Consider the following 15,930-nt stretch of genomic DNA (forward strand, 5'->3'; position numbering starts at 1 on the left):
TTGTAATGTGCGTTTTCATAATCTCGTTGTACCGTTGTACTAATTATGATTGTGCCATGACAATAAAGCCTTCACACTTAAATGGCTAGTACAAAGTGAGTACAGTGACGAATGGTAGTACAATTTGCAGGAACATAATATTAGTCGCATTCCTTTTGTGTTTCAAACAATGACGGCTGAAGAAAATATTCTAGGAAAAATATAGTCTACTTCTGTGTAACTTGAACAGCCGACGTCCACCAGAGGACGCTGCCGGTGGGGCTAAAAAAAACAACGTTTTTTTTTTTTTTTTTTTGCTCAGTGTCCGGCCTCCTCTCTTCTCCCACGTAGCGCTACAGGAGGGTGTGGACCGTTCGAAGCAGCTAACTAGCGGCTAACGCTAAAACAGTGTTCGCCCGGGTAAGTCGTTTTATGGAACTGTGCATTATATCTCACTCTAATGCCTTTGCCGTTCGGAAGACGTGCGCTTCGTTCGCAACGTCGGTCGCATTTCTCTCTCTCTCTCTCTCTATATATATATATATATATAAATATTCTGTGTATGTATACTTATATATACACCCCGAGGCGCGCCGGGCTGGTCTGCTGCGTAATTCTAGCAGCGTCGCTAAAGTTCGCTTCTCCCCCCACACAACAAAAGTCGTTCGTTTTCCTAGCGATGTGTTTTTATTGTCATTGGCTGTGTTAACTGCTGAAGTAAAGGTCGCCTCGCCTCGTCGCCGTTTCCCTGCCCTTCAGGGAACCTCCTGTGACGCCTCGGTACGCACTTAATGTTGCTCAGTTTTCCTGAAAAAAAAAAAAAAAAGTTTCTACCGAGCTCCTGTGCTTAAACTCTTCAAGGTGTCACGCTTTCCTCATAATTCCCCTTCCATGTGTGTTTTAGGTTTGCGGGTTATCCTGGAAAATCGCTGCTCCTGTTCCACGTGATTCCCGATTAGATACGTTTCCGAAACGATCGTCTCCTCAAAATTCCCCCTCCACGTCCGTCAACACCGAGATTACTTAAACGCAAAGCCGATCTGCTTTTCCCCGAGGGCCGAGCGATTAGTAATGAGATCAATTAACTATATATATATATATATATATATATTTTCATATATAAATACTGTAATGAAGTGTAATCTCCGGGAACTGTAGACCTGTACTGACTGGCCACAGTACGTCGTGTAACCACAGACTGGCTTTAACACGGTGGACGGCGTTACGCAATCAGAACTGATGTCAGACACTCGTAATTCGAACCAGAGCTTCGTGGGTTATGGTCGTGATGGACATCCTACCCAGAATGACCTCATAACCGGCAGCATCCCGTGTCTGTACCTCTCTTCCTTAACCTAATAAAGTTACATGTGATCCGTATGGTGTGATCCGTAGATCACTGCAAACGTCCACATTTCTGCCTCGTTTCCTGTGTAACGTTGCCCTCGCACTTTTCTGTCGCCGTCAGGACCGTTCGGCGTCTCTTGCTGCTGTGCCGGGGGACGGACGAATGGTGTCCGGCCCGCGTCCGACTTCGCCTGGCTGCCTGTGTCGTGTACTCGCGTCTGCCCCCGCATTTCAGAGCAGAAGCTAGCCGGCCCGTGGAATCAGCTGCGAAGAGCCACCATGGACGACATATTCACCCAGTGCAGAGAGGGCAACGCTGTTGCAGTTCGCCTTTGGCTGGACAACACCGAGAATGACCTCAACCAGGGGTAAGGCTTACATTTTGGTGGCAAAATTCCATACACCACGATTAGTTCAACCGTTAGTTAGACCAAGGTTCTCGACCGGAAAACGGTAGAAGGGAGCAGGAGGTCGACAGGCGGATTGGGGCAGCGTCCGCAGTGATGCGGACGCTGAACCGATCTGTCGTGGTGGAGAGGGAGCTGAGCCAGAAAGCAAGGCTCTCGATTTACCGGTCGAACTACGTCCCAACCCTCACCTATGGTCATGAGCTTTTGGTAATGACCGAAAGAACGAGATCGTGGATGCAAGCGGCCGAAATTAGTTCCCTCTGTTGGGTGGCTGGGCGCAGCCATAGAGATAGGGTGAGGAGCTCGGACATTCGGGAGGGACTCGGAGTAGAACCGCGGCTCCTCCACATCGAGAGGAGCCAGGGGAGGTGTTTCGGGCCGCCGGGTCGACCCAGAACACGCTGGAGAAATGATATCTCCAGTCTGGTCCGGGAACGCCTTGGGGTCCTGCCGGATGAGCTGGTGGAGGTGACTGAGGAGAGGGCTGTCTCGCGACCTGGACCCGGATAAGAGGAGGAAGACGACGACGATGATACATTTTGTCTAATCTACAGTAAAATTGTGCTGAATTGTAATGTCACATTTTTTCTTCTTCACTGAATTAAATATTACACAGATCTGATGCATGTAGTGTACAGTGAAAAGAATGAAACTCTTCATCTGAGCTCCAAGCAAGTTTGTCAACCTAACAGCGCTGATCCAACCAATTTATTGCAGAATGTCTTCATGTGTGAAGAGAAAGAGTCTCTGTCTTCCCATCGGTGTCTGAGCAGCAACGCTGTATTGTTCTCCATCTGTAGGGCTTTTGCTTGTCTGAGGTCGTTCGTTAGTTGGGGGAAGACCAACCCCCCAGTTCTTGTAGCACATCCCTAGATATCCACATAAATACATTGCCACTTTCGCTGTTAATGTACGAGTACTTGTGAGTTACCGTTGAGAGGATGGGTTAATTAGTCTCACCACGGCCTACATTTGCTCAGTACTGTATGCAGAATTCATTGTAATAACATTTATTTTGTTAAAAATGTTTGTGACGCTGGCGAACTGTTTGGTTGTAGGCTAAGCATCAATATTCACCGCTCAAACCCATTAGCTGATTGCCCCTCGGCGCAGCCTTTCATTGACCGATGCCGCGTTCTCCTAAAAGCCGAAAGCCACTCTGGAGCGGTAATTAAGATCACTGTGGTCTGGTAGCGCGCTGTCCCGCCCCCCCTGTCCGTACGGACGCAGCATTATATTAGAGGGCCTTGCACGCAGATTCGAACGTTAGATAGCTTTGCCGAATTGCAAAATGCCCTTACATGGAATAACACGCAGGGCCCGGGGGGAATGGTCTGCGGCTCGCCAAAAAACGTAGCAGAGGAACTGGGCGGGGGGAGCAAGGGGATTCGCGGGAGGCGGCGCGGAGGAGACCGTATCGTAGCTCGTTACTCTCGTCCGCTGGCTTCTGTTTCCCCTGCCCCTCCCCCCGTGGCGTTTGATAGCGTTCTCATTTCCTCTCGGCGTTACTCCTCGTGCTGAAATTGATAACAGAGCATTTGAGGGGCGAGTTGGGGGGTTGTCCGCGCGTTCGTTACCAGCGGTGACGAAAGGTCGGCTGGCTCCGCCTTCCCTCCTTAAACTGTCACATGTTTGTGTGGTGGGATTCATGTTGTGTGCGTTACTGCAGGAAATGCAGAGGGAGGGTTTGTTCTGCTCCTTCAGAATATTTGATGTGAAAGTGGCAAGTCTCTCGGTGACATCGAGGCAGGAATGTGAGGCATTCATGATCCGTGATATCTGCTTGTTTATTTGATGGTGCTGTGTGTGATTTTTTTTATTTTTTTTTATTTAGTATCCTATGAATCAAAAGAGCACAGGTTTGAACCACACTTATGACCATTGTGTCCCTAAGAAAGACACTAATCTCTGAATGTCTCTAGGGGGGACTGTCCCTGTAACTACTAATTGTAAGTTGCTCTGGATAAGGGGGTCTGATAAATGCTGTCAATGTAAAAATGCACTTGCATCCAGTGGAATGTGCTGATAAATGCTGAAATGTATATACATTAAAAAAAACATACATATAAAAATATTCATTCAGCATTAAGTGGCCATTTAGGCTATTTCAATAAAAGTTTTGGTTCTCGGCAGAACTGCGGGATTGACTGCAGCTGTCTGCTATGATCAGTGGAATCCAGAAGAGACAGGACATATGCAGAAACATGGTGGTGTATGCATAAATGGCAGGGGAATTTCTGGAGGGACTGATGTGCCAGTCATTTGAAGGCTTATTATGGCAGCATTTCACTCAAGAAGCGTTACTCATCGCTTCATCGCTGTCTGAAATCGTTATGGACTTTTTAGGTGTAGGCACACAACCATGGGCAGAAGACTATATGGCTTGTATCAGCGTATTACTAGGGGTGTGTATTGGCAAGGATCTCACAATATGATTCCTATCATGATATGATTATAATGTATTCACAATTCAGATCACTGTACAGTTCCCTGAATAGGTGAAAACAGAGCTGAAATACGACAAAATATGATGTTCTGATTGGTCTGTCGTGTTTTGCGATTTCACTCTGCCTGAAATGCCAAGCCTGAACTGCTCAAATGCCCAGCTTTACAGCGCCATCTACAGTAGTGGAGGTTGTTGTCACGCCGATTCTCATCTCTGCTGACCTCACGAAAGAAAACGTGAATTTTGTATACAAAAATACAGATATTTGATGTCCCTGTATCGATACAATATCACTACATAAAATATCACAATGTATTGATGTATATGTATTGCCAACACCCCTACTTATTATGTGATATACAGTGTTGTGCTATGTGTGTCTTGTAGTAGCCTAGTGGGTAACACACTCGCCTATTAACCAGAAGACCTGGGTTCGAATCCCACTTAACCCTAAGTTGCTCCAGGGAGACTGTCCCTGTAACTACTGATTGTAAGTCGCTCTGGATAAGGGCGTCTGATAAATGCTGTAAATGTAAATGTTGCGTTTCTATATTGCAGTGTGTGCAGTAGGGATTTCTGTAGTAGTGTTGGCTTGGGTGCCGAGCATCTAGTGACGCCGCACTGCTGAGAGACAGTGTGGACAGGAGACTCGTCTGGCTTCTGGCTGCCACCCTGAGCTGTGCCGACAGCTGCTTCACCCTGAAATAACCTCCGTTTTTGTGGTGAAGAGTGTCTGACCGTTACTTCTTCCTGCTGCCTATTAACCCATTGAAGTAGTTTCAGCACAGTGTGTAGGACAGATTGAAAGAATTTGAATTTGGGTATTTTATGGTTAAATAATGTGTTTCAATGCACTGGTGTCCAGTATCAACTTTTTGTTTGTTTGTTTGTTGTTGAATGTGTAATGGACCATTTGTATCATTTTTAAGATTACTTTCACTAAATCAACAGTATCACATTATCATACAGGTTGGCCATGTAGCTGTATGGCTGCACATTTTCAAATTATGTTTGTAATGACAATGCAATTGACAGATTGACGGGCTGGTGATCTGAAAGTAGTAGTGTGTGCAGGGGCGGTCAGTCATAGGCAATCAATATTTTCTATTTCTGTAATGATGCATGATGTGAGTTAAAATAACCTACCAAGTAGTGCTGCACGATTAATCTAATCGCAATTGTAATCGCAATTACAATGTCAGTCTGTGCGATTACATGAACGCAAAAAGCTGCAATTTAAATGATTAGTACATGGATTGGATCGGCAACATATCCGATCCATTGTCTCATTCTCTCAAAGTTTACGAGCTGACTGAAGTCTTACTTCAGTCGGATGTGACATGTTTGGTCACATGACTTTCGATTCGGAGACATATGGTTAGATGCCGCATGACGCGGTGCATCGTACGTCAACGTCGCCGCCATATTGCGATAGGCTCTGCTGTGGCGTGAAGCATATACATGTCTATGGAGAGAAGTGCATAAAAATGCCTCACTCTTGTGCTGCTTGGGGCTGTACTAACCGCTGTACGCTCCAAACCAGATCCCGGGGGCATTACATTTCATAGGTAAGGCTGAACAATTGTTTTTAATATATTTGGCCATTATAAGTCTTAACCTTAGCTAAGCTAGGCTAAGCTAGCCTGTGTTCAAGTCAGCCTCCAAACAACGTTTTGGTTAAACGTAAGAACTATAATACGGGATTTTATAATGGCCAAACATAATCAAAACAGTTGTTTAGCCTTACCAGGGTTTGTCGTTCGACAGTAATGTAAAATAGTTTTTGTGATTTATTTAATTTTGTAGAATATTGTATTTTGTAGAAGGTTGTTAAGTAGTTTGTATGTTTCACTTTGAAATTAAACATTTCACTATTAGTATGCGACTTTTCATTGATATACAAGCAAGTGTCCTTTATCATATCGCAATCGCATATCGCAATATTGAACTCAATAATCGCAATATGTCTTTCCCCAAATCGTGCAGCCCTACTACCAAGGCACTGCATGCATTATAGTGAAAACCTGGAACAGAGCATCTAACAGCTGTCCCTGGTTTCCTCTGCTCTGTCTTTGTTATCCACGTTAAGACGTCAGGCCATAAAATTCAGTATGTGGACCCCCTTGCGCTGCACAAAGCGCCTTCAGTTTCGCTGTAAGTGCAAATAATGTCCCTTTTATTACAGCTGCCATTGACTGTGTGTCCTGCAGTGCTTAACTCTCTGCCTCTGAATAGAGCCTGGCCTGTGACAACTAGCAACATGCAACAGTCCCTAAATTGTCATTTCCACCAAAAAAAAAAAAATCAGAGCCAGTTTTAGTAAATTCAATTTGTGACAGCAGCAGTGAGTCATAGTCCTGTTACATTCTTTACACACGTAGGCTGATGAGCTCCAGCTTCTGTTTGACTGGGTCTCTTCTAATAAAACGCAGTGTGAGATGCCGGAGGTCCGTTGGACGGGAGTGGAGACGGCACAGCAGCTGGGTGGGAGGGTGTGTGTGTGTGTGTGTGTGTGTGTGTGTGTGTGTGTGTGAGTGAAGGAAGTCTGCTAGAGCCTTATAAGGGCTGATGGAGATATCCAGGCTCCCTTTTCTCTCCCCTTCCTTTCCTGACTCTGTAACACTATGCTGTCTTGGTCTGTCTATCGCTCTCCTGCCTTCTTCGTGCCCACTTACTCTTCCTACTTTTACAGCATTTACCAGACGCCCTTATTCAGTGCGACTTATTAGTAGTTACAGGGAGAGTCCCTCTGGAGACACTCTGGGACCCAATGCTAATAAGTGGGATTTGAACCTGTGTAATGTAATGTGCAGTATAAACGGTGTGCAATATAAATTTGACTAACAGGAGAGATTTTGATTATACCGGCTTATTGCAGAAATATCCTCATCACATTTGCAATACACGCCTACTTGCATCACGATTCATTCTTTTTGGGAAATGAACGAGAACACAGAGGAGGGGCTTGTTAAAAAGAGTGGTGCAGCATCGATAATCTGACCTGAGTAAAGTTAGAAGAGGGTCCTGTATTTTTTATTTTTTTTTTAAATACCACTCCAATTAAATATACATCATGCACTTTCACACTATTTTCACATAATAGGGCTAGGTTTACGTTTGGGGTTAGGCTTATTTATTTAGCATTTTCACAATTTATCATCTGCAGCAATTCAAAAATTAACGTGTATGTGTGTGTGTGTGTGTGTGTGTGTGTGTGTGCGTGTGTGTGTGCGTGTGTGTGTGCGTGTGTGTGTAAGTTCACTTTCACAAAATGGAGATTTCTAGGATTTCTTTAATGAGTGAGAGAAAATCCAGCAAAGTTCTATGAATGTCTGTCAAAAACAGGATCAACTGCTAACTCAACTGTAGTCAAGACCTTTATGGGAGAGATGTTATATTTTTTCTATAATTGCAGATTTGCACAATAAATATTCTACGTTCACAATAAATATTCTACTTTGAAAAGTGTTCCTGCTGCAGTCACTTTGCTATGGACATAATTACCCTTTTAAAAACGGTTACATTTAAATTTACAGATTAAATTATATACCGCAATTAGGGTATAAATGGTATGTCATATCACCTGGGTTTCCCCATAACTCAAAAATTGAGTTTCCAATAAAATAAGGCCTTAAATATCATTAAAAATATAATCCATAAATCTAGAGTTTTAAAACTATTGCAGACTCAATAAATAAAATACAAACAAGGCTTTAATAGGCCGCTGCACACTTCCAGATTTACTAAGCATGTCAGTGCCCAATCCATACCACCACAGGTGCGGAACCGATCCGGCAAGTTGTACTTATTACTTACTGACAGTGCACAGGGGGAGGTCCTAGCCTGTTTGGTGCCCTGTGCAAGAAAAAAAAAAAAGTCATTATGATTTTAAATATCACAAAATCAAATTTTGGAATCCTAGAGGGACTGCATGATAAACTATGAACAAGCAAAGTGTAATTTATATTATTTTTCTGACAACATTTTAGATAATCACTCGCGTCATACAACTTCCTGGTATTTCACTGGCCTTAGGGCAGTGGTGGCCTAGCGGTTAAGGAAGCGGCCCTGTAACCAGAAGGTTGCCGGTTCGATTCCCGATCCGCCAAGGTGCTACTGAGGTGCCACTGAGCAAAAGCACCGTCCCCACACACTGTTAAATGCAGAGGACAAATTTCACTGTGTGCATCGTGTGCTGTGCTGCTGTGTATCACATGTGACAATCACTTCACTTTTTTTTTTTTTTTTTTTTTTTTTTGATGGATGTGACAGTCCATTTTCAGTATAATTGCCCAGATATTGTTTTCTCTGGTACAAGGTTATGCTATATGTCGATGAATATGTAAAAAGTTTATTATACAGCTTCCTGCTGCAGTTGGATACAATTATATTCCACAATATATACAGTCTATGGTTAAATTTATATCACAATATGAATTGTATGCCATATCGCACAGCCCTAACAAGTGTGTTACCTACTTGGCGACTACCACCCTACCCTTCCTTCTGTCTAAGGTCTCTGATCCATTGACAATGGGATCTGTGTCAGAAAGTGTTGTTTTTGTCAACAAACATTTTTGACATGATCGAGATGAGACGTAACTCTATGTAACTATAACAATATATATCATATAATGTTGTTTACTAATTTCTTTTTGTTTAATCGCGTTTTTATATCGTCGTTTCCTGTTCTCCCATCCAGTCGCACAGATGACATCACTTTGACAATACACAATCGCTGAATAAATTCAATTTCAGAATACTTCTGATGGTTTAGCAGATGGCTGGGAGAAAAAAGATTGAAGCGATCTTTGGACGCACTTTCTTAACAAATAAGTGGAAAAGAAAGCAGAATGTGGGAAAAACAAATCAGCACGTCTTTTGTATCTGAAATGGATGTAGTGTATTTTTGAATCTATAAGGTAACAATAATATAATAAGAAGACGAACCTTGTTTTAATTATGTAATGGTTTTGACTAAAAGAAAATGTTCCTTTTGTCTGTTCTACTAGGTACTTGTACTATATAGACTGGTTTAAATAGAATTGCATTACAACAACAAAAATGTGGACATTTATCAGTTTTCGTTGACTAAAATTTTCATGGATAGTCCTGGCTAAGTTTAAGACTAAACTCGACTGAAACTGGACTAGACTAAAATGAGTATGGACGTGACTAATAAATACTAAAAGAACATCTTGACTCAAAGACTACACTAAAACTAAAATTAATACAGGCTGCCAGAAACTACATGGGGACCAGCATGACTTTGAAGTTAGGAACTCCTTTGTCTTCACACTCTCCTGTCCCTTTTGCCATAAAAAACTAATAATGAATATCTTTTACAGACTTCTACAGATCACGCCTAATAAGTCATTACATTCAGATCCGATCAATGACACATACAATACCCTTAATAACTAATATTCTACTATATGCTACAGATCAGTTATCATTTTACAGTGATTTACAATACTGAATGCAATAGTATTGTGTGTGATTTTTTTTATCTGTAATGATGACAACTGTTTGTCTTGTGTTTATTGTAAAATACATGCATGCAGATGCGGGGCAGTGGTGGCCTATCGGTATAGGAAGCGGCCCCGTAATCAGAAGGTTGCCGGTTCAAATCCCGATCTGCCAAGGAACCACTGAGGTGCCTCTGAGCAAAGCACCGTCCCCAAACACTGCTCCCCTGTCATGGCTGCCCACTGCTCACCAAGGGTGATGGTTAAAAGCAGAGGACACATTTCGTTGTGTCACCCTGTGCTGTGCTGTGTATCAGAATGACAATCACTTCACTTTAGCTTCACTTTCCCTTCATGATTCATTGTATGTTCCCTTTAGAGATGACCATGGCTTCAGCCCACTGCATTGGGCATGTCGCGAGGGACGCGCCAATGTGGTAGACATGTTGATCATGAGGGGAGCGCGCATCAATGTCATGAACCGTGGAGACGACACGCCTCTGCATCTGGCTTCAAGCCATGGACACCGCGACATTGTGAGCAAGGTGAGGCATCCTCTGTCACCTGCTAAATTATTTTGATGTGGGTTATTGAGACGAGGCCATTCCCAGCTTTCTGCATGCACATTCATGTTGGCACTTCAGTGCACCAGAGTTGAATTTTCCCAGTGGAATGTCGAGCATCATCCAGGGAATGTTGAGAAGGCGAATGCTGACTAGGTCTCACTGTGTTTTCTTTGAGGTGTAGGTTTGTTCCATATCACATGAATACCTTGAGAGGGATTTTTTTTTTGTACAAATGTTCACTTGGGCTCAAAAGATGAAGTGATTTTCTTTTTGTTCAGTGAGGTGTGGGGTTGCTTGGTGGAGGAACATATTTGCGAGGAATACCAAGCTTTGTAAGACTTGTAGGACATAGACCTCATAAATGGTCTCATTCCTCTGGGTTCATTGTCCCATGTTTCAAGACAAGCAAATGCAACACAATAGCTGTGCAGTGTCCTAAACATGAATAATAAGCATATTCCGAGATAAATTATATAACATAAAATATGTGTGGCGTTTAAACAAGCATCCGGGTAATCTTGTTTTGTGTTTTTACTGAACTTCTGTGTGTGTCCTTTTCTTTTTTTACTCCTCCCCTGCAGCTGATCCAGTGCAAGGCAGACACAAACACAACCAATGAGCATGGCAACACTCCACTGCACTATGCCTGCTTCTGGGGACATGACCTAGTGGCTGAGGTTAGAGCGCCACCTAGTGCTCCTCTAATAATTTTTTCATGTTGACACAATGACTTCTCCAACGACCACGGCTGTGCCCTGTGTGAACATTTTCCTTTTATGGCGTTCTTCCCCTCAGGACCTGGTGACTAACGGAGCACAGGTGAGCGTCTGCAACAAATATGGAGAAACCCCAATGGATAAAGGCAAACCACACCTACGGGAGCTTCTAAAAGGTATCTCATATCAAACGCTATGTCTGATCACATGTGAGGCACCTAACCTTTCAGTGTTATGACATTTTACAGTCATGCCTCAATATTTCAAGCAAGTGAATAATTTTGTGTTTTGTCTGACTGGAATTTCCTTCCTTCAGAGCAAGCAGAGAAGCTTGGACAGAACTTGAACAAGGTGCCTTTTAAGGACACCTTCTGGAAAGGCACCACCCGGACACGGCCCCGTGAGTCACACTCGCTGAATTACGTTCTAGGCACTAAGCAGCCAGTTACTGCAGTGAGCAGTTCTAGAGCAGAATTAGTTCTAGCTAAAGCCAAGAAATCACTGATTTTATTCTTCTTCCTTTCGGCTGAACCTGAGGTCCGCACAATTGATCTGGCAAAAGTTTTACACCGGATGCCCTTCCTCATCCACAACCATCTCCATTTACCCAAGCTTGGGACCCCAGTGGCTGTGTTTATATCCCTGTTTATATAAATCTATAAAACTTTCACTTTAGTCCTGCCGAAACTTTTCACATTTTCACTTTTTCAAAACAGGGAAGGAAAAAAAGAACTACTTAGCCATTTAAACCCATTTGTATTTTGATTGTGTTCGTTTTCATCTTGTGTGAATATGTACAAGGATCCTACAGTCATTAAAAACATGGAAAAATCTTGGAATTTGAAAAGAGACTTTTCCAGACGAAAAGTCAGTTAGTTCCCGTAAGACTGTGCAAGAAACGTTTTTCTATGCTTAAAAATAGTGCAGTTCTATCGCTTTATGTAGTGAACCACGTCACATGGGCAGAAAGTTGACTGTTCGAATCCCGATCTGCCAAGGTGCCACTGAGCAAAGCACCGTCCCCACACACTGCTCCCCGGGTGCCTGTCATGGCTGCCCTCTGCTCACCAAGGGTGATTGTTAAAAAATTTACATCCAGAGCGACTTACAACGTGCTTTCAATTGTTTTTAGCTTTCAATGTCATTGTGTCACCGTGTGCTGTGCTGCAGTGTTGTGCCGTGCACAATGACAATGGCGTTGCTTCTGTATTCCAGCAACTCTGCAGTCATGTGTCTCCTTTTAAAAGTCACTTAAATTACAGCTGATTATTTTTGACATTTCACTTGAGCTCGGGCTTCCGTGAACTTGGGGCAAGAAACGCTGTTTACTTTAAGCCTTTCAGCCTTTGTCATAAGTTTAGTTTTACACGGAAATTCAGAGAATGTATGGTCACGAATATTTGCCTTAGACAATTTAGTAAAAATGTATAAGAACCCTGTATGTAGTACATTGAAAGGGGTGTCATATTGCATGTTTACTGTGTTGCAGAGAAAACAGGTTTGTTGGTTGGTTCTCAGCTCAGTGACTTGTGCTGTTGTGTGTCTGGTAGGTAACGGTACACTAAACAAGCAAGCAGGAATTGACCACCGACAGCTGGCTCTGACACAAAAGAGAAATGATAACCATTCTGGAGAGGTATGCAGTTACCATATGTAATAAATACTTTTTCATATGGTAGCGGCTGAGGCCGCTCTTAAGTCTCTCTTCCGTTTGCTCACTTGCGGCTCTGTTCTGTCTCATTCATGCTGGCCCTCTTCCCATTGCAGCTATGGCGAGGCCGTTGGCAAGGCAATGAGATTGCGGTGAAAGTTCTAAAGGTCCGTGACTGGACCACTAGGAAGAGCAGAGACTTCAATGAGGAGTCCCCCAAGTTAAGGTCAGTTGGACCCACCATTCTGTTATTAGTTATTTTTTGCTTTATGTTTAGTTGTCTTGTGATGCTGTACATTTTCCAGACCTGTGGCCAACAGTTTTTGTTCTGTTTGCTTTTAATTGACACTTCTTTGTTCATTGGAATACTGTAAAAGACACTTTTTTTTGGAAAGGAATATGTAAATCAGTTGAAAACCAACACTAATACCAGCTCCATGAAAAAGCCGAAAATGTAATTAATGTGTATTTTGATGTTTAATCCCAGGATATTCTCACACCCCAATGTGTTGCCTGTCCTGGGGGCATGTCCAGCCCCCCCTGCCCCACACCCCATCATAATCACACACTGGATGCCTTATGGATCTCTTTTCAATGTGCTACATGAAGGCACCAGTGAGTACCACATTCTTTCTTTTTTTTATCACTTAATTTCTAAAATCTTTGCGTTTTAAATTTCAGCATTACTGACGTTTGTAACAAAGGTCTGTTGGTCGAAGGATTGACATGGATCTCCTCTTTTAACAGATTTTGTCGTGGACCAGATGCAGGCGGTTAAGTTTGCCCTGGACATTGCCTGTGGAATGGCCTTCCTGCACACTTTGGAACCAATGATTCCTCGCCACTGTATAAACAGCAAAAGCATCATGGTGATTAATGAGATTTTTTTTTTGTAGAAAAAAGTTTTGTTTCATTTATTTATTTACTTTTTGGCTTCGCTTTACATAGATTGATGAGGACATGACGGCCAGGGTCAGCATGGCAGATGTGAAGTTCTCCTTCCAGTGTCCTGGCAGGCTGTACTCACCTGCTTGGATGGCCCCTGAAGGTACCCTGTCCTTATTTTGTTGAATTTTAGTGTAATATTATATTTTTTATTTTTAAACAATGGGAAGTACCTGAAAAGATTGCATATTTTTGTCATACTTATGTTAAAATGTGTAAACAGTAATGTAGTTTTGTCAAGTCCAGGTGCTGCAATGACAATGCTGTCTGAGAGTCTCTTACCACAATTCAGCTTTGCAGAAGAAACCTGAAGAGATCAACCGGCGCTCTGCAGATATGTGGAGTTTCGCGGTGCTTCTTTGGGAGCTGGTGACCAGGGAAGTCCCCTTCGCTGACCTATCAAACATGGAAATAGGCATGAAGGTGACTGCTTCCAACACTTTGAAAAGCTAGTAGTGGTTTTCATTTTGAATTCATTAATTAATGTATTCATATATAAATAAGACTCATGCATCAAGATTTAATGTGTTTGTGTTGTTGGCATCAGGTTGCCCTGGAAGGTCTTCGTCCTACAATCCCACCTGGCATATCTCCCCACATCTGCAAACTCATGAAGATCTGTATGAATGAGGACCCTGCCAAAAGGCCAAAGTTTGACATGATTGTGCCGATCCTTGAGAAAATGCAGGACAAGTGAAAAATATCCCACCTGCTCTCTCTCCCCTTCCCCATAATCATACCTTGGCTTACCAGATATATCCAAACCTGGATTCTATCCAGATATGCGGTGCATTGCCAGTATTGCCTTAAATGCCTTTATTTTACTACACCTCTCCACGCTTTACCTTACTTTATCACTCCAGCTAAAGTCTGTTTTTATTATTATATTGATTTCACCGAAGATGTCGTATAATTTTTTTATGACAATCATTGTTACTGTATATATGTTTCACTCGTAAGTTCATTTTACTGCTGTTTTTTCTCTTCCATTCTCAACGACTGTTTTTCTAAAAGAGTAGCTTTCAAACCATCTGTCTGACACTGTGAAGGCACCTGGTTTTTGCTAACTGTAGGAGGTGAAATACAGGATTGAATGGACAGTAATTGGGTTCAGAATGGCATTCTTGTATGATTTTGTGTATTATATTACTGCAGTATAATGTACTGTGTTCGTGTACACTTTCAATTACATGCTTCATTAAGTTGGTTTGGTGCAGCAACAGGTAACAAGACATTTGTAGGTGAAATGACAATATGGTAGCAAACCCAGGTCTGTTTTATTAACATTAAACTAAAGGCATGAGGAAAGACGCACACTGTGGAAAAAGAGAAATGCATTTTCTTCTTACGTATTACGTGCTGTACGTTCACTATGGTTTCACTATGGCAAGACAACTTGTGAATGACCAGTGTACATTAATGCCATTCCGAACAAATCCTGCATTTCATTCCAAATGTTATCATCCTCAATAAGTTATGCAACTGTTGTAAGCTGCTGTGTAAGTTCAGTAATTTCACTGTGATCGAGAAATATGCAACTTCAGGCCCTCTGTTATTCATTTATATTGAGATTTTGGAGGAAGACGGCTAAAGCCTTGATCTTAATTTCTGTATCTTAGAAAATGTGTGTATTACTGTGTTATGCGTCCATAACATTTCACTTAAATATTCAACTGTGGAAATTAAATATTTGAATAACTACATTAATGGTTTATCACATTGGAAGATATTCAACTCAATGTTAAAGTGCTATGTTTTTAAATTGAGAAAATAAGCGCTTATAAATCATTTAATATTTATATGTCCAGGTCTATTTAAATAATAAGAAGCAACAAATATGATGAATTCAAATACCTGAACAGTCTCTAATTTCTCAAGGCTGTTTCCTCTGCTTCTCTTTGTTTGCTTCTCTTTGAGATGCATTAAGGGCTAATTAACTAGTGTTACTTTATACTAGCCATTATGATTTATATATTTTTTTTTCTTAAACATTTGTCCTCTTTATTTTTGTACACATTTCCCCAGCAATGTGCTTGCTTATGCTGAAGCATGGGTAACAAGCCAAAACCAAGCATGACATAAAATATATAATTTATATGTGTGTTTTAAAGACCATGTACTTGATTGAAATGCCTTGTCTTTATGCATATATTACGTTTCATTCATCTGGAACACATGGGATCTTGCTTAGTACTTAATAGGATAACATATGTACTTGAAGCTATTTGAACAGAACAGATATATTTGGATACAATGAACAAAATGGTTCTGTTAATATGTCTTTGTCAAAATAAAAGAAAACAAAGAAAGGCTATGTCTATGTTTATCCGTATTTTTTTTCTGATTGACATGCATCTGGTCTGTTTCCTATGTTGGATGCTTTAGGTTCAAGCCGACCAATA

At 41.9% G+C, this 15,930-nt stretch overlaps 1 protein-coding gene across 1 annotated transcript; it reads left to right on the forward strand.

Annotated features, from left to right (window-relative positions):
• Positions 1-307: 307 nt before the first annotated feature.
• LOC114772445 (integrin-linked protein kinase-like) lies at positions 308-15,842 on the forward strand. The gene is made up of 13 exons (XM_028965328.1): positions 308-399; positions 1,448-1,694; positions 10,030-10,195; positions 10,798-10,893; positions 11,012-11,108; positions 11,249-11,332; positions 12,483-12,568; positions 12,700-12,809; positions 13,071-13,198; positions 13,331-13,452; positions 13,532-13,631; positions 13,821-13,951; positions 14,076-15,842. Exons 2-13 carry the CDS (start codon positions 1,606-1,608, stop codon positions 14,223-14,225), a joined length of 1,359 nt encoding a protein of 452 aa, XP_028821161.1. The 5' UTR covers positions 308-399; positions 1,448-1,605; the 3' UTR covers positions 14,226-15,842.
• The last annotated feature ends 88 nt before the right edge of the window (positions 15,843-15,930 follow it).

The sequence above is a fragment of the Denticeps clupeoides genome, unplaced genomic scaffold (genome assembly GCF_900700375.1).
Source record: "Denticeps clupeoides unplaced genomic scaffold, fDenClu1.1, whole genome shotgun sequence".
NCBI lineage: Eukaryota > Metazoa > Chordata > Actinopteri > Clupeiformes > Denticipitidae > Denticeps > Denticeps clupeoides.